Source organism: Durio zibethinus, chromosome 18 (genome assembly GCF_047325235.1).
Source record: "Durio zibethinus cultivar Kanyao isolate XHJ-2024 chromosome 18, ASM4732523v1, whole genome shotgun sequence".
NCBI lineage: Eukaryota > Viridiplantae > Streptophyta > Magnoliopsida > Malvales > Malvaceae > Durio > Durio zibethinus.
This window is the reverse complement of record NC_143179.1, coordinates 14683237-14702540: the sequence shown is the minus strand read 5'-3', so window position 1 is coordinate 14702540 and position 19304 is coordinate 14683237. Positions and strand designations below refer to the sequence as shown.

At 31.9% G+C, this 19304-nt stretch overlaps 2 protein-coding genes and 1 pseudogene across 2 annotated transcripts; all 3 read left to right on the top strand.

Moving 5' to 3' along the window:
• The first annotated feature begins 280 nt into the window (after positions 1-280).
• Positions 281-3797, top strand: LOC111299701 (putative hexosyltransferase MUCI70). Its single transcript, XM_022895080.2, has 6 exons — positions 281-1010; positions 1182-1402; positions 1565-1741; positions 1832-1987; positions 2373-2649; positions 3256-3797. Exons 1-6 carry the CDS (start codon positions 608-610, stop codon positions 3486-3488), a joined length of 1467 nt encoding a protein of 488 aa, XP_022750815.2. The 5' UTR covers positions 281-607; the 3' UTR covers positions 3489-3797.
• A 179-nt stretch (positions 3798-3976) lies between these two features.
• Positions 3977-4772, top strand: LOC111299702 (pterocarpan synthase 1-like; annotated as a pseudogene).
• Positions 4773-12746: 7974 nt separating this feature from the next.
• On the top strand, positions 12747-18596 carry LOC111299700 (uncharacterized). The gene is made up of 3 exons (XM_022895079.2): positions 12747-13001; positions 13148-13291; positions 18303-18596. The coding sequence occupies exons 1-3, from the start codon at positions 12837-12839 to the stop codon at positions 18444-18446; spliced, it is 453 nt and encodes a 150-aa protein (XP_022750814.2). The 5' UTR covers positions 12747-12836; the 3' UTR covers positions 18447-18596.
• Positions 18597-19304: the final 708 nt, after the last annotated feature.

Sequence of the window (19304 nt, the reverse complement as noted above, 5' to 3'; positions counted from 1 at the left end):
TTAAGGAGTCCTTCAGACGGCCATCCAGAATTTTATTTTATTTTTTTCTGTTTTAGAGAGAGAAAATTTATTTGATTTTAGAGAGAAAATGAATTGACGATAAAAAAAAAAACAAAAAAATAATAATTTTGGGTAAAAAAATAAATCATAATGTAATTAAGTGTTATTTTTTAAGCGTTAAGGATCACTTTAAATTCGCCTAAAACACAAGGTAATTTTATGAAATTTACCAAAATTAAAAGTAAACCAAAATAAAACAGTTGAAAAATATAAGAGCAAAGAGGTTAAAATTGTGGAAAAAAATCCCAGTTGAAATTTGCTTTCTTTCACCGGACCTGTGAAAGTTCCGTGCATAAATGGAGGTATAGCATGACGAACCACCGCATATTTGCTATCCAAATGAAAAAATGGTGCGATTGCAAACGTCATTCTCACGTCACCGTGGCTGCGGCAGAATCGAAATGGGGCCCAAGTTGAAACGAAGTTAGCTTCTGAGTTCCAGTTGCCACCAATTTTCACATCGAAACCCCCAAATCCCAATTTCGAATCCTTACCATGTTCTTTCGATTCAAATATCTACACTTTTTCTAATCCTTATTCCTCGTCAATGTCCTCTTCGCTTTTCAACAACAACAGCATCTCAATCTCGGTCTCAGATGACGAATCCGACGAACTCGGTCGAATGCGAGTCCGAGTCCAAAGGAAACGCAAGAAACACGGCCACCCCCCAGTCAGGACCGAGTTGACTCAGCGACTCATCCGTTGGTTCGTCAAATACTGGACGCTCCTTATATTCCTTCCGGCCGCTTTGCTGCTCTTTTTCGAGGCTACCAGGATCAGTAGAAAACCTGGATTGGTCGTCAACTCGGAAGTTAATGAAGTGAGAAAGCCCAATTTGTCGGGTAACTCAGAACTTAGTAAAGTGAAGGAACAGAGTCAAGAAAAGAAATACGACAGCAACTTGAACCGACTTGATCCAACCACTCATGTTGTCGGTGGCATTAGAGAACGTAAGTAGAATATCAAATGAATCTCTTCCTTCTTTTTTATTTTTTTTTATTTTTAGCTATGGTTAAAGAGAAATAGAAAATTGTTTCAAATTTTGGGGCCAAAATTATTGACAAGTAGGAAATATTTAGAAATACAGGAATAAATGACAAAATGTATGTGGAATCTATCAGGTTGCTTGAAGCTCCTAGCAGCAGAGGAACTTGAGCATCTGGATATTCCAGTAGATGAAGAATCTAGTACTAGTCCTGTTAAAAGATTGGTGTACATAGAAGATCATGAAACGCCTTATGGTGGAGGGAACTCTACCCTCTCTTGGCAGCGTACTAATGGCACGAGATTTAATCTATTTACTGGAAACCAAACCCTCGAAGAGAGACAGAAAAGCTTTCAGGTTTTGACCCTTAATAAAGAGCATGCTGATTTTTTAATGTTAGACTTGCAAAATGTTTCTCTCTCTCTCTCTCTCTCTCTCTCTCTCTCTCTCTCTCTCTCTCTCTCTCTTTTGTTGGTATTGTGGATTATGCTTATATCTGCATGGAAATTGTTTGTCCAGGTGAATGAAACTGCTGTTTTACATTGCGGTTTTTTTAGTGAAAATGGTGGTTTTAAGATATCTGATAGGGACAAAAGTTATATGCAAACTTGCAAAGTTGTGGTTTCTACTTGTGCATTTGGAGGTGGTGATGATCTCTATCAACCTATAGGAATGTCAGAGGCATCTCTTAAAAGGGTGAGCATAGATGATGCAGAAAACTTACTTTTTGGCTTAGATGTTCAACATTTATAATTTTTTCTCGAATTCGGCATTCTGTTGATGCAGGTTTGCTATGTTGCGTTCTGGGATGAAATTACGCTTGCAGCACAGGAATCAAATGGTAATAAGATTGACAAGGATGGATATATTGGGAAATGGCGTATTGTGATTGTACGAAATCTTCCTTTTGTAGACCAAAGGTTGAATGGGAAAATTCCTAAGGTCTGTATAGATAAACCTGCAAAATTGTAGATGTTATTCACTTTTTGATCTCTAAACATTTTGTCTTTCTGCCTGATCATGATTGCTATCAATTTATTCTGCATTTTAGAACTTGTTTAAACTCTTCTTCATTTGTCACCACCAGTGTCTTTTCTTGTTTTTGCATTGCTCATCTGCTATCATTTATCGGCAACTTTAGATCATTATGGTCATATATCCATGAAGTCACCATGAAAGTTTGATCATTCATCCTCATGTGATATGTGGATTAATGGCCATTTTCTTGCCTTCTCACATTTGGTTGCTTTGATACTTATGCATCTTTGTTTCAATATGTATGCTAAGAATTTCATGAAGATTGTATTAACAAGTTTGTGTCTATCAGATGTTGCCCCATCGGCTCTTTCCTCATGCAAAGTATTCTATTTGGGTAGACTCAAAATCCCAATTCAGGAGGGATCCTTTAGGGGTATTAGAAGCCCTTCTTTGGCGTAGGAATTCTGTGCTTGCAATTTCAGAGCATGGAGCTCGTAGTAGTGTCTATGACGAGGCGAAGGCTGTCATAAAAAAAAATAAAGCCACACCAGAAGAAGTTGAGGTGCAAATGACTCAGTATCGTCAGGATGGTCTTCCTGAGGACAAGAGATTTAATGGAAAGAAAGGTATTCTTCTGTCTTCTCTTTATTGGTTGTGTAAAAGATATCAACAACAATGAATAAGCTTTACTATATTAAAGGTCAATGGAAGTGATCAACCACAACTGGCATGACTTCATAAATTCTTGTGTCCACCATAAGCTATATTTTTCATTACTCATTCTCCGGTCTGGTTTGAATTGTCTGAATTCCACTGCTCCTGGTGTTTGAGGGTTACAAACTTGTTATAAAGAACCTAGAAAGGAGCATATAAGCCATTTGTTATTTATGCGTTTGAAAGATTTTACTGCCTCTAAACTATTTATACATGCTCCAGACCAAGTTTTGATAAAATTAGGTCTTGTATTCTTGCCAATCTTCAGCCTGGCTGAGCTCAGTAGCAATTAAGGTCAACTAAGGCCATATAATAAAACCTCAATAGAGAGAGAGGCCAGTAATTGGAAGGAAGCACTAGACTGTTTTGACCTGTTTCTTACATAGAGAAAAAATGAACAAATTGCTAAAAGAAGGGGGATATAATTACTTGGGCCCTGTCCAGATAACTGGAATTAACTTGTAAACTTATTTTATTTTGGTGCAAAATTTTGATTTGCTTTTTGTTTTTTTGTGCAGCTCTAAATGAAGCCTCTGTCATTGTGAGGAAGCATACACCTTTGACTAATATGTTCATGTGCCTCTGGTTTAATGAGGTTGTTCGTTTCACTTCAAGGGATCAATTGAGCTTTCCGTTTGTTGTCTGGCGGTTGAAAGTGCTAAGGAACATCAATATGTTCCCAGTCTGCACACGCAAAGATCTTGTCAATAGCATGGGCCACATACGCAAGGCTAAGCCTTTGACAAGTTGATGTTATTGCTCCCGTACCACTTCAACTTCTTGACTATTACATTAGAGATGCTGGTGGCATATAGTCTGTAGTATAACATTTAATCATTTTGTTATCTCCTTAAATGTTTTACAGGTTGCATCGGCCTTTAGAGCCTTCTTATCTACTTCTCTTATGCCTCATAAATTTGTTTATTATTTTACTATGAAAAGATTAGTTATTCTTTTGGTTAGAATAAATTGTTAAAGTAAATCTTGTATCTATCCGTGTTCTAGGAGGTCTGATTGTAAGACAGACGAATTGAAGCTTACAGTTATTCTTACCTTGAAATACTCTGTTGTCAAATGTGATGTAGTTTCTTGATCATAAGTATTAGTTTTCTTCCCCTTAAACTGATTTATGTAGTCACAGGTTATTTTTACCTACTCAAGGCCCACAAGCCACATCCAAACTCAATTCCAGGAACTCCATCATTTCTAATGGTTTAGGTTTAAGCTGAAGAAGTGGACTTGGAGTCCAAAAGCATTTAGCACTGAGGAACAGGTTTGTTTCAACATCTAATGCATTTAAATTGATCTCAAAAAGCAATAGAATTGAGGCTGATCCAATTCTACACCTCAATTCTACAAAATGCTTCCCAGAATCATGTTCTGCTTCGCTGCTATTTTAGCCATTCTAGCTGTGATTCTCTTAGCCTTGCTTTCACTGGTAGCCTACCAAAACCCAGCAAACAACCCCTCCAGACCTTGGCTTGCACTGTCCTTGTACAGCCAACAGCCACATATTTCAAGCTCCAGCATCTAACCTGTTGAGTCTGATGCTGGAGCCTTTTATCTTTCACCATGCACTCACGGAGGGATCTGAGAACACGTCCTGAGTTGTTGGAAAAGCCCGAGGGTTCATAATTCCGATCGAACATTTTGCTAGTTCTGCATTCAATATAATTTATCTCACTTTTGAGACACCTGAGTTTGCTGGGAGCCTGAGTGCGTTGGCCGAACATGTTGAGCACAAGGATAAGGAACTGACAGTGGTTGGAGGATCTGGGTCTTTTGCATTTGCACGTGGGCTTGCAGTTTTTGCGTAGACCGATTCCCAGTCATCTGAAGCTGATGCCACTTATCATGTAAAGCTTCGGCTTAGAGTTCATAATAGATCTCAGACCATTCCAGGATGAGAATCATCCGTTTGAGAAATCCTTTCCATTTTTCTTTTCTGCAGTTATCAATTTATCATGAGGCTATTTTAACCCGAAGTTCTATTGTACTATAAGCTTTTCAACCTGGTGCTGAATGTAAATGTACAACAGATGCCTTATACTGGTCTTCAATGATAGCTCCAAATCTTATTGACAAATTCGAATGCCTGAAGCATGAGAGTCTCTCTTTCTCATTCACACAACCCACCAGATCCAGTTTATCAGGGCGAAATTAACCAGACAAATCAGGCCAAAATGCAAATATGTGCAGAAAGATTTATCCAACCATTCTTTTGTTAGGACTTTGGTGGTACATTTGCTTGCCTATCTGGTTTCATTATGCTAATATAATCGATTTATTGTTCATCATACATCAAGTTTGTATGCTATCAGAACGAATTATCATTGTCTGGTTAATTGCCTCCTGAGTGCGTTAGTGCTGAAGCAGGAGATAGCTTTGGGTATTGTTCATATGGATCATATCTTTCCCTTTTTCTACTGAAATTTCTATTGATAAAAATAATGAATAACCAAATCACAAAATAAAGCTACCCATTTGTCTACCTCTTCATGTGAAACATGGAATCCTTAGTACAATGACTTTTTGCATTACACGAACAGAATATTGCTAGTATAAACAGAAAGCAAAATTCATTAAATTCCAATAAAAAGGGGAGGGAAGTAGGGAGCTATTTGATTAAAAATGAGGTTGTTAACTAGCTGGTATTCTAGTTTTATTGATTTTAAGATCATATAATGACGTATGAATTGTTGAACTGTGCGGCCCCTGATCATGGCTGTCGGCGAATGAAGTTTTACTTTGGTAAGCCCTTTGCTTTGTTTCCATTTTTTTTCTTTCGGTTATTTGAATACGAATATTCTGTTGAAAGCTGTATGTTCTTTGATGTTTGTCAATTACAGTGTGCCAAACACTGGTTGGGGACTGTGATTTAAAGAAGCAATTGAGCAGAAGTAGAAGCTGCTTCTACCTTAAACTTGTTTTCCACGACTCCCCCGCATAAGATTTTTTCTTCGGCTTCTAGCTGAACTTTATAGGGATTTGACAAACTCGGAAGTCAGAATGCTGCTCCACCTCAGTGGACCATGCACACACCATTGATGGCAGGTAAACTGAAATCGCTCGACTGAAGATATCACCTTTTTTTTTTTTTTCCCCTTTTATGATTCTTTTCTTTTGGTACTTGTAATGTCCCAACGCAAAAGATAATTGGGTTAGATTTTTACCCAAATCCATTATTTAATTAAGAAATTAACTATAGGAAGGAGCTGATGTATTTTATGAGAAAAAATCTAGTTATCTTTATTTAACATGAAACAAAAAATAAAATAAGAAATCATCTTCCTCATCTTCTTTACAGTTAGGAAGTTTGAAAAATAAAATTGAGGATCCGAAATCAAAGGTTATAATCGGGTTAATCTCTTAAAGGTGACTATATATCATTTTTTTATTTAAAAAAAATATCATATTTATTGCTATTATTTAGAATTAAAGTTATGAGAAAAAAATCAAGAAAAATTATGAAATTGTTTATTAATATTCATATATATTTGGGTAAAGTTTTGATTTTTGTTTGTTTGTTTGTTTGTTTGTTTGTTTTTATATTATTAATATATAATGATAATTATTAACTAGATTTTAAAGACTAAAAGTGAATATTTGGGTTTTTAAATATTTAAGGAGAAATTCTTGGATAAGATGTTATTATCTACAATAATGATTAAATCAAAATTCTATATTAAAGGATAAAATATTACTATGAGGATTATATACCGTTGAAAAGCTTGTTGAATAATAAAAGTCGATTTTGAGTTTTCTATGAAGAGTCTAATTTTTATTTAAAGATATGTAGGCTGCATGGTAGTAGCATTAGGGATAAATTACGAAAATTACCTTAAATTTTATACATGAAACTATAAATTGAGCCATATATGTTTGGAAAGCTTATTGAGTCTATTTTTTAATTAAATAAATGAAACTGAATTTTAAGTCTTCTATGAATAAATATTTAAGTTTTATTAAAAGGTATAAATGTTGTATGACAGTAGCATTTATTGTAGATTGCAAAAATTATTAAAACTAATCGATAAGGAATTACGAAGTGGGCTATATATGATTAGATAGCTTATCAAGTTTAGTTTCTAACACACTAAAAAGATTTTAACTTTGAATTGTATATCTTGAGATATGACTATTTTAATGAAAAGAGCGTAGGCTACCAACATTAGTTAGTTGAGTTAACTCCTGTATAATTTAATTGTTTTAGTATAAGTGTCTCAAAAAAGGGTTGATTAATTTCAGATATGTTGAAATGACCTTAAATAGATCATTAATTATTTTGAAAAAAAAATTAAGTGGTGGAATTGAAATGGGGCAAGTAAAATCTCACACGTTTTACTTGTTTTTGAACTTATGTATATATGTATGTTCTAAATGAGTGAAAGTTTTTTTTTTTTTTATATATAAAAATAGAGTCTAGCATTTGATTATTTTGTGTTTTACTATATAAATTATGGATAATGTTTTTGAATGAAATGAGAAGTTGATTATGCTTAAGAATGACTTTTGATAGCTAGGAATGAATCCCTAAGAAAAGGGATCATCAACACTAGAACTAGTTCTATGACCTTAGCTAATTGGTTATAGTAGTTAGTATAAGACCTTGACTAACGGGTTATAGTAGTTAACAATAATCATGAGGATGAAATTGTTAATATGACCATTATCATTGGTTATAGTAGTGACTATAACTAATGATGAACTAATTATAATGATTATTTATGATGATGAGTTTACAATTTTGAAAATTGATTGATGATTTGTATGAAGTATGTATTTGACAATGATTTATATTTTATAATTGATGAAATAATATGTTTTGATATGATATCAATCCTTTGAATGCTTGCTTAAATATTTTGGAAGCTTAATTTGAATGATATTTTTGAATGATCCATATGTATATATGTATGAATATAATACTTGATCCAGTAAGATATGTAAGCCTATACTTGTTGAGTTGTGGTTTACTCATTTTGCTTTTACTTTCTTTTTACAGATGATTAAAATGATAAGTTTGCTTAAAAATATGAGAAGCTAGAAGATTACATTGGAAAGATTACTTGAGCATTGGAGACATTATTAGCTTGTGAGATTTTATGCAGCAGTTTTGCATTTTTATTAGTTTATATTTAGGTATATGGAGACTTATCATTAATTGAATTAAAGATATGGATTTTACTTAAACATATTATTTTATTAAGAAATTTTAAAATGATTAAGAAAAAAGGCTTCATATTACTTTGGAGTTTTAACTTTAATGTAATATAGTTGTATTGCATCTCGATTTTAAGGTGTGACGGTATTACAACAAAATAAGGCTTATAATCTCTTTTTAGTTGTTCTTTTTATAAAAGGCTATTGTTTCATATAGTTATTGATTTTTAAATGTCCTATCTTAAATATATTTGTAGGAACTGCTTTTTACTATGTATCTTAAACATCTTCATAGTTGTTGATATATATATCATGGAGATGGCTCTTTGGGCTAAGGTAAGTGTGATGATTTTATTCTTTCTGATATCTTGATTGTTTTTTGGCCAATATATCTTGACTATTGAATTGATACTAAATCATTTTTTTATGCAAATTATAGATTACTTGAACTAACAAAAAACTGTAATTACCTTTTATTACTACTAAAGATTTGTTTTGGACAAGCATTTGCAAAACATAACATAAGCTTTTAGTTGCTGGTTCATAGTGGCCAAGTTTAAGGATTTTTTTAATATATTGGTCCTTATGGATTGGTGATGAGTTTTGATTTTTACTTAAAATTTCAAGCAGATATAATTTCTCCTAAAACTCAAGAATCTTGTTTGAATAATTTTATTTGAAATTATCTTTTTTTTTTTCATTTCTTTGACATGTATAATAATAAAAAGTGACTTGAAAGTAACTTTTGGAAAGTAGCTTGTCTTTCAAGTTGAGAAAGATGACATGAAGGCATTTTTGGGCATGTTTGTTGTTACTTTATTATGTCCTAAGGTTTTTCAAGGAAAGTTAAATGTTCTTCACTCTTAATCAAGTGTAAAGATTCCTTATAAAGTGTGAAATATGTAAATTGACAGAGTAGATATAAGAATTGTAGTCCAATTCTTTGAAGTTAATATGCAAATGTTTGTATATTGTTTTTTTTTTTTAAATTTATGTATCCTTTGTTGAATTTTTGATATGGTTTAATGAGAGCTAAAGTCATAGTTCTATTCTTTTAAGGAGGGAAGTCTTTATCCTAGCAATATTTTTTTTCATTTTTAGTTAGATATTTTAGGCTTTATAAGATAGAGGATAAGGTCGGTGCCGTTGCTTACAAGTTGGACTTGCCAGCTGAGTTTAAGATTCACCTCGTGTTTCATGCTTTATAATTAAATAAACATGTAAGGATGTGCCTATCCAATGTCACCTTTTTTTGGTGGATTCTGAGGGAGTGCTTACTAAAGAACCATTGGTTATTTTGGATCATAGGATGACTAAGAGGAAAGGGCAAACTATAACAAAATATTGGTTTAATGGAGTAACTCTTTTCCTAAAAATGCTACTTAAAAGACCTTATTTGAGTTACAAATCAAATTTTTTTCCTTTAATCCTTGAAGACAAAAATTCTTTTGATGGGAGGGTATTGTTATGAGCCAAAGCAAGACTTGATTCAGTTAGTAGTCAGTTAGCAAGATAGCTAGTTAACTAATTCTGTTATATTCAGTTATGGTCAACAAATGGTTACAAGAGATTTGATTGTACTAAAATTTTAGCTTTTTTATGCTCATTTTTTATGCAATTTTACTTGTATTTTGGCTTTTTGCTTGAGATTTTTGGCAAAAATACTCCTAAATGTACATTTGCTCATATGTAGGTAAAAATGGAGAAAATGAAGAATTTTGGTTAATTTGGATACATTTTTGGAGGATTTTTTATGCAAATTGTGAAAATGGCCTAAACTAGTGTCATTGAGTTACATTAATCATTAAGAGTTTTCTTAATCTTTTCTTTTATAATTTTTTAAGCTTATTTCTAGCATTTTTCTAGTGATTTTAATGAGAAAATTTTCATCAAATAACTTGAATTTTTTGCAGTCAAATGAAGAGGGTAGTTGTAAAAATATGCATTAAAGAAAATGGTGCACTAATACGTGGAATGCAACCTTCATTTGCATAAGAATTGGGCATTACATTTTGGCATTCAAAAGAAGGCTTCAAGAGGCGATGACATGGCATATTGGAAAGCTTTCATTGGCTATAACTTAGACTTTTAGGAAAATGCAAAACACATGAAACGAAGGCTTGCAATTGAAGAAGAATAAATAAGTCTACATCTAGTAGTGTACTAAGGATGAGAAAAAAGCAAAAAAGTTTCTAGAAGACCTATAATTTGCAAATATTTTTTAGAAATTTTTTGGGGTTCAATTCACCATTCACATGCCTATAAATATGAGTAGAGTAAGCCATTTTAGGGAGACTTTAGCTTAGGATTTTATTTTTTTTATTCTTTAATTTTTACATTTTCCTTTACTGTATTTTACTTTTTTAACAACCAAACATCCTTGATTTTTGTTTTTCAATTGATTTTGTGAAAACTTGCATCTAACCTACAAGGTATTATTCACTTTGACTCGAAGATCTCGCGGTTTTATCCTATAAAAGATGCCTTACAAGATTCGATTTAAAGCTCTACTTATATATCATAGTAGATCCTCAAAATCTTTCAATAAGAGATTGAGGTGTCATAAACTCCTTTTGTTAAATCTTGACATCCTTGTCAAGCCCAACACAAAATATAGACAAAACCAAAATCACACTATACATAAAACCACAGAATCAAGATTACACTAAATGTCGAGATTCTAAAGGTAGCTTTTACCGTATATCACTTAGCTCTTATAAGATTTTAAATCGCTCTGATACCATTTGTAAAGACCCGTACTTAACTTGCAAAGTATTATTCGCTTTAACCCAAATGTCTGATGGTTTTGTCTCATAAAAGACACCTGACAAATTTAGGTTTAAAGCTCTACTTATATATCATAACAGATCCTCAGAATCTTTCGATGTGGGATTGGAGTGTCACATATTTTAATTTCACTTTTACATTTCCTGAAGTATTTTTTAGTGTTTTTTATGACTTTGGCAAACTTGCAAATTTGATTGATTTATGGCTCAAATCTTCAAGTTTTCTTGCTAATCTCAAATCTATTTCTACATTTTTGCCCTTGACCTAGTTGCAATACTCTAATCATAACTCAATCATTTCATACTTGTTTTTACTCCAAATTTGTTTCATGGTTTCATAGCTCATTAGGCTCTAACATAATAAAAAATTAGCATCAAATTTGTTCCCAATCAATATAGTTAACTCTTGCATATTGAAATTGAAATTTGGATCCAGTGCAATCCAAGCATGATCTCCAAGCTTGAGTACAATTCTTCTCTCCTTTTAGCAAAGTGTTTGATTATTTCAACCTTTGATCTTTTAGATTTACTTGTTATCTTACTGATTTTCATTTTGTTATAATTTATTTCATGATTTTAATGACTATTTGGATGAATTTTGCTGAACATGCTATGTTTTCTGCAATTTAGTGTACTATTTAGTTGCTAGTTCATTGATCTCTTTTTGTTCCAATTTATTGTGATTTTCTTGTTGTATTTTTGAAGTAAACTTGCTGCTTGTTCCTTAGCTCAAATGAAGTTCATTTTCAGTATAAAGTTGTAGATTTAATTTTTTTTTCTTTTACAATTCAATGAGTTACAAGCACACTTTTATGTTCGGTTTTAGTTACTCTTTATTGTATGGTGTATTTTCCTTCAAGTTTTCTTTCACAAAATCATTCCTCATTTAATTCTTAAAATATTCTTTCAATTTCCAATTTAAGGGCATTTCAATTTGTTCCATTTAAACTTCAAACTATGAGCTACAATTCAGTTTCTAGATTTTGCTATACTTTCAATTTTCATATTTTAGTTTAGATTTTGCAATGTTTTTTCATTGCTTGCATTTAAAATCTGTTTTTACTTTAAATCACGTTGAATTTATTGCATTTCAATTTACCTATTATTTTTGCACTTTATTTTATTGAGTTTACATTTTACAATTTTATACGTACTTGTGTTACATGCTTTGTTTGATTTTTTTTTTTAGTTTAATACCATGTTTTTCTTTGTTTTATTAAACCAACTTTAAAATGATATAGGGATAATAGATATTTAGCTTAAAATTTTTTTTACTTAATTTTTATGTGATAATATCTTGATCGAAAAATTAGTATTATTATTTGTATGACTTGTGCACTTACAGATTGATCTAAATTAATAGTACGAGCTAACAATTGAGCTCTTGTAAAGTATTCCACAAACTATACAAGAATTTTAAGGTTGTGAAATTATATATATATGACATTCTTCTAAAATTTTTATTCTCTTCCTATCTTTTAAATTCTCTCAAAATTTTCTTATTTAAATTGAGATTTTTTTACCAAAAACCTCAATTTTTTATAACTCAAGACTTCGTTTTTCTTCTAGAGTGGCCATTAGTGAGTCAAACAGTATCAATTTCCTTTTCGAATGAATTTAAAATTTTAATTTTCTTAGACTTAATAAATTAAAATATGATACGGTGATATGATACAGTGATATGATAGAAAAATAATTTGAATAAAAGATACAGAGATAATATAACTTAAAATTTAAAAAACACAATAAATAAATAAAATAAAAAAATTATATTTTATATTTTTATGTTGATATAAATTATGACACATAATTTTCATATAAAATATCATAAAAATATAATATTTTATACGATAAAGCAACATGAAATACCATATCTAAATTTTTTTAATAATAAATACTTTTTTTATAGCATTAATTAATAAAAATTTATAATATACGCATGTTTTTGTAATTCCACAATGAGTTTCCAATCACCTACTCAAATGTCGCTGTCATCTCCTGGAAAAATGACAGTGTCTGCGCTTTTTTAATTTTTAATATATATATATATATATATTTGTTAAAAAACAAAGGAAGTTGGGATTAAGAAAAAAATACTTTGTAACTAACAAGTGAGTGGATTTATTGAGATCGGAGGCGGCCTTAAGAGGATGGATGTGGAAAAAGTGAAGGGATACATAGAGAATTCAACCACCATCGAAGGAGACGGAGTGCCTTTCAGATTCTTCGAAAGCCTAATCATGCATGGTCTCAGCGTTGATCTCATCGAAACCGGTCGCGTCGTTTGCTCTTTTAAAGTCTCCCCTCGTCTGCTGGTAATTCGATGCTTCTATTTATGAATCATCAATTTAGGGTATTTCAAACTCAGAAAAGCAATTTATCAAAACTAGGAGTATCGTTCCATTCCAATTAGAGAATATTTATATGATTGTGGGTTTTTTTTTTTTTTTATTGTGCAAAGAACGGAGAAAATTCCTTGCATGGTGGGGTCACAGTGACACTTGTGGACTTGGTTAGCTCAGCAGCAATATACACTGTTGGCGCTCCCTTCCCTGGATCTTCAGTTGAGATAAATGTCTCTTTCTTGGATGCTGCTTATGCTGATGTGAGTATCCTCTCCTGCTTTTAGTTTATCTATTTCCTCTTTCTCTAATTGATTCACAAAAATGAAAAAAAAATTCAAAAAAAAAAAAAGAAAATGGTTAAGTTGACGAATTATTGGCTTGCTGCCAATGAGGCCTTCTGCCAATGAGGCTTTGGTTTAGTGGTGAGGAGGAGGCTTTAGAACTTGGAGGTCTTAGGTCCAACTGTCACTATGTGTGAGTTTGATTGTTTAGTTATATTTTAATTTGTTCTAATTTGTTGATTGATTATTCAATGATATATTATATATGGATGTAATATTTGATTATGATTATAAGTTGTCATGTACTTATAATTTCAAAAAAAAAAATTACTGGCATGTTTACTCAAAAAATAATAAAAAATTACTGGCATGTGCACATTTTCATTGTTGTTTAGATAAAATTGCCTGTTGATCAATATAATATTGTAAACTTTGGTCATGTTTGGTACAAAAGATTATTTAATCTAATCTTATTTATAATATCTATCTTATTTTATCCTATCATAATCTTGGGCACCAAACACACCCTTAATTCCTCGTAAAGCATTCAATATTTAAACACATATATTTTATTATTCTTCAATCTTTCTTTGCCTATTTGATTGTGTTTATAACATATTATAAGTGTAGATGCTTAGAATATGATACTTCCGAGTTTTAGTGTTATATAATTTGTTTTAAAAACTAAAGGCCTTTGCTCACACACGTTTTATATGGTTAATAGATAGACAATAATTTGAAGCTGGTTTGAAATTCTACATAGCAACTGTCGTACCATTGTTAATTGCTGCTCATGATGTTGTGTTTCTGACAGGTTATCAGTTTTGTTAACACTATGCTTGCAACTTTTGAGTTTCTATTCCAATACCATTTGAGTTGTTGAGACTTTTTCCACTGCTTATTGAGTTTTAGTCAGTTTCATGGTAGACAATCTTGAATGAACAAATTTGATATTGGAAATAAACTTTATGTGAATTAGGGAATCTTCGCTGGTGTTAGATCCTAAAACACTATAGATTGTTATTATTGAGGAGTGAACCTGATATCTAGACCTAATCTGAGAGTAAGAGATCTTGTAAGACAAAGAAACACTAAAAGGGGGACTAGAGTATGCTTTGGTGTTCCCTCTTTGATGGTCAAATTAAAGGGAAAAGCTAAAAGAGGGTTGACTGAGTGTGTGGATGGTACTAGAGAGGTACTCTTACCATAAATAATGGTGTTATACCTTTTCAAAACCCTGGCCAGTCAGGCAAAACTTTGTTAAGATTCTTTAAGTCAGGTTCATAAGTATTTTTTTTTTCAGAACAATATAATAAAAACTAAAATTGAAAACCAAACTGGTAGATAGATCTTATTACATATATTTTTTAGCTAATACTACATATTTGAAGTATACAAAATTTCAAATAAGTTTTGATACCTTTCTGAATAAGTATTTTAATAGAAAATTCTAACAAAGTCTTTCTCATTCAATAAATGATGGCTAACTTCTGAAGTGCATAGGTTGTTTGTCATGGTTTAACACCAACTTGTGAGGTATTGTCCATTTTGACCTATTGAATCTCATGGTTTTGTCTCACAAAAGATATTTCACAAATTGAAAGTGGTGTAAACACTTATATCCCAAGACCAATCGTAGTACACAGTTGATGTTGGATTCATGGCTTTTCTCTAAGACCATGACATCCTCCCCACTCCAACTAGGGTGGTGGCATATTGCTAGTACCCCAGAGCTGGCTTTGATACCAAATGTCACGATTTACATCAACTTGCAAGGTATTGTCCGTTTTTGCCCATTAGACCTCATGGTTTTATCCCACAAAAAGCATTTTATAATTTAAAGATGATACGAATATTTGTATGCTAAGATTAACTCTAGTACATATTCGATGGGATTCATGACTCCTCACTATGATCAAGACATTGTACCAAGTAATAATAGTGAAGAGTGAGCAATATCCCATGAGGATTGAGTTATCTCTGGGTCTAATTACAAAAGTTCAACACCTCGACTGTATTTGGCTCCAATTATTTAAAGAGAAGTGATCTAATACGTAATCTAAATTAAGGAATGCAAGTAAATTTTAAGTAAAACAAGTAAAAGCAAGTCGAGACAAGTAAGCTAAGTCAAGAAATTAAACAAGCAATTGAACAATCAAACTAAAGTAAGCAAACTTAAGCTAAAAATGCACAAAATGAACAGCAAAAGAAAATGAACATGAATAGAAATGCAAGAAGCTAATCGGACAACATTAACCTAAAAACAGAATTTATTTACAAACACTTAAGGAAAACCGAAACCGAAACCAAAATGAATGCATCAAGTATGTAAATGACCTAAATTCGTAAGTGCATCAATGAAATAGTATGTAAATGAAGTAGTTCTAATGAACACTGAAAATTAAAGCAATGAAAACTAACAAAGCTGAATGTAAAGGTTAAGAATCGAAAATAGATCTACAAAACAGAAATTTAATTGCTTCAAACTAAATCAAACATCAAGCTTATCAAACAAGAAATTGAACTAAAATAAACTTAGGTACATGAAATATAATATGTAAATTGCATGATCATGAAAGAAAATCAGCTGAGAGACAAAGATAACAAACTCAATAAAACAGAAAATACTGAACAGAGAATAACATAACCAAACAGCAATTAAACTCAAAAATCACAAAGCAATTGCATGAAATGTAAAGAAAGCAATTGAAGAGTAAACAAAAGAGAAAATGGATCAAAACTCAACATGGATCAGCTGGATCTACAGCCAAACTGCAGCCACCACCCCTGGCCAGCAGGGAAACCACAACTTCTAAACTCTAGTGCTCTCAACATAAATTGAATTTGAACTCAAAATTTTGATTTAAGAGTCAAAAACAAGTGTGTAAAATCTCAGAATTTTTGCACAAAGAAATCATAAAGAAAAGCATCAAAAACCGCAAGTACTCAAGTACAGGAAACCAAAAACAACATTTGAACTTGAAAGAAAATTGCATTGAGTTGAAGTAAAGAACAAGATTAAAATATAAAAAACAATTAAATGGCTGAAAATGAACTTGAAATGTAAGTAAACATAAGGAAAATGTACAAGAAAATGAAGAAAATCTCATCCAAACAGGCCGTTCTTTATGGAGGAAGAGAGAGCTGCCTGGAGAGAATTACAAAAGAAAATGAAATGAAAAAAATGAAATCTGAAAATTCCACTCCTTGGAGCTGCCCATGTCCTCTATTTATAGGCAAATTTTGATCTAGAATGGCCAATCATCTCCCTTGAAAATGCCAAGTCACCAGCCACATTGGAGAGATTTTTCCAACTCAGCAAATTCCTTATAGAAATCACATGTGTGCATCATCTTAGATCCTCTTCTTCAAGTCATGCTTAAAATGTGACTTCTTAGATCCAAATGCATCTTCAAAGGACTAATGGGAAGCCTCCAAAAATCCAAGTCAGCAGCAACTCTTGGCATTCACTTATGTTCATACTAGCACCACTAAACTTCTCTACATATTCGGCAAGCTGCCTATCTTCCTCTTTGCAACTTCATTTGAGCTTCAATTTTGGTGATCCTTGTGACACATTTTCAGCTAATGAGAGACCTTCAAAATGCCAACTCAGCAAATAATTTTGGAACAAAAAATCAGCTATTTTTCAGCTCCTAAACAGCCTCCGAACCGCACCTAATAATTTTTCGTCCCATCGAGCTCACTTGCACTTTCTGCAAGACCTTGCACAATTTAATTACCTTGAGGAAATAATTAGGCATTTTAAACACTTAAAACATGACTTAAATTCAACTTATCCATCTCCTATGCACATGAAATCAACTCCAATTCCAGCTCAAAAGTTATCAAACTTGGCTACTACATCTTCTAGCACAATATTCGGCCATTGAGATTAAAACACCTCCAAATTGCACCAAATTGCTTCTAAATCTTTTAAATTCATTCCTTTTCCTCCGAAACAATAAAATTTCCTACACATGAGAATTTTCACTAATTAGGAGTACATCTTCTTCATTTTCTTGAGAATTAAGCAAAAATTCACCTTAAAAGACTACAATAATTCTATAAAATTATAGAATTATCAATAAACATTTACGAAAAAATTTGTGCCTAGATGCTAAATTTAATAAACTTTTTATATATTATTGATTTTCTCATTAAACTTTATCAATCTATTGGTTTTAATTTCCAAATTTAGCTTTTGTTTATTCAAATTTAATGTGGAACCATAGGAACTAGACCTAAAGAACCTCACCTAAGTTTTTCTTGGCCATCAACTGTAGATTGTCGAGATTGCTGCACATTTCCTAATTGTTATGTGGCACAATGTGCAATACCACAGATAAATCGTATGGCCTGTTGATAGTGTACTGGACTTTTAGTTCCAATAACTAGAGGTTAAGCCTTGGTAACCTCAAATATATAAGAAAAAGAGGCCCCTTTTAGTGCCTTGGAATGACTCATACCGAAGCGTCCTTAGAATCTTTTTGTTTGTTGGACATTTCTTTTCTTTCTATCTTCTTTCTATCTTCTTTCTATGGTAAATGTGTTTGAAATTCATCATCATGAGAGTTAAGTGCTATCCTTTTCAACTTTTCTTGGAATTTTTAATATACACATTTAAAATATTCAATGAAATATATTATCATGGTCTTCTTTATGCACCTTGTGTTTCACTATCTTGGACAAGGCAGAAAGACAAAAAGAAAAAGGAAAGACCCATGGGAGAGGTGGGTGTTGTAACGTTATGAATTTTACAGTGCAAAAGTTAAAAGAAAACCAGTTCAACTACCTAGTATCTTGTATTGCCGTCTTTTCTTTTGTCTGCTTTAAAAAAAAAAAATGAGTTGTTTTCTTCTTTTGTGGAGATTAAAATAGGAGTAGAAGCAAGAAAGGTAATTTTTCTGATTTAGGGTTCTTTTCAGCAACCTTTGGTGAAATAATATATAAGCCTTTTGTGAATGTGCATAATGTTTTGCTTATGTAGGAGGAAATTGAGATAGAAGCAAGGGCTTTGCGTGTTGGGAAGACTGTTGCTGTTCTCAGTGCTGAACTTAGGAAGAAAAATACTGGGAAAATTATTGCTCAAGGCCGACATACTAAGTATCTCCCTCTACCAAGTAAAATGTAGATGACATTTTAATTTAAATAATCATCCTCATAATTCCTCCACTAGGAACCAATAAAATGAATTGCATCATGCATTTGCTGAATATACTATGGATTCATGCTTTTATAAGACACTTATAGTTGAATTTCACATGAAATTACTTTACGTTTCCTCTGCTTGTCACAAAATGCCTTGCTTTATGTGGTTGATTTATTGACATCTTGGATCTTTTCACTACTTGGTTTTACTAGTTCATGAATATGCCATGATGATGGGGACAAAATAAAGCCAAAAAAAAAAAAAGGGTTTTCTTGGGTAGGACTTGAACTTTGATTTGGAAAGTCTGGAAAATAAAGGTTTGACCTACTATCAAAACAGTGGAGGACATTCGTGGCTGTTGCTTGCATATTCGCAATTCAAGGTTATGGGCAATATCCGTGGGCGAACACAAATTTTGTATACGAGGGGCCGATTCATAGTAGCCTACAGTATTTTTTTATATAGTGATTATATCAAAAAAGTAAAAAACGTTTAGGGAATAGATTTTTGATATTACAATTAGAGGTGGCAAATAGATGAGTTTAGATAATTTTGAATTGGGTTGTCTTAAGATTTGGATTATTTCAATTATAATTTTTTTTTTGAATTTGTATTGTTTTAGGTTTGGATAATTTTAGATTATGGTTTTTTCGGGTTCAAACCATCTTAAATATAAATTATTTTGAATTTAGATTAATTCAGATTTTATTTGGTTCGAGTTGGGTGAGCTTAAACAAATCGAATTATTTTGAAAATCTATAAACTATAGACCCTTTTATAATTTCAAATGTAATAAATAATTTTACTTGTTATAAATTAAATAAAAATATGATAGACATA

Excerpts from the sequence above, each read along its gene's own strand:
- LOC111299701 (XM_022895080.2), top strand. The coding sequence starts at position 608 with ATGTCCTCTTCGCTTTTCAACAACAACAGCATCTCAATCTCGGTCTCA. Across the intron at positions 1,011-1,181 it reads TGTCGGTGGCATTAGAGAAC|GTTGCTTGAAGCTCCTAGCA; the intron begins GTAAGTAGAATA and ends GGAATCTATCAG. Across the intron at positions 1,742-1,831 it reads CAGAGGCATCTCTTAAAAGG|GTTTGCTATGTTGCGTTCTG; the intron begins GTGAGCATAGAT and ends CTGTTGATGCAG.
- LOC111299700 (XM_022895079.2), top strand. The coding sequence starts at position 12,837 with ATGGATGTGGAAAAAGTGAAGGGATACATAGAGAATTCAACCACCATC. Across the intron at positions 13,002-13,147 it reads AAGTCTCCCCTCGTCTGCTG|AACGGAGAAAATTCCTTGCA; the intron begins GTAATTCGATGC and ends TATTGTGCAAAG. Across the intron at positions 13,292-18,302 it reads TGGATGCTGCTTATGCTGAT|GAGGAAATTGAGATAGAAGC; the intron begins GTGAGTATCCTC and ends TTGCTTATGTAG.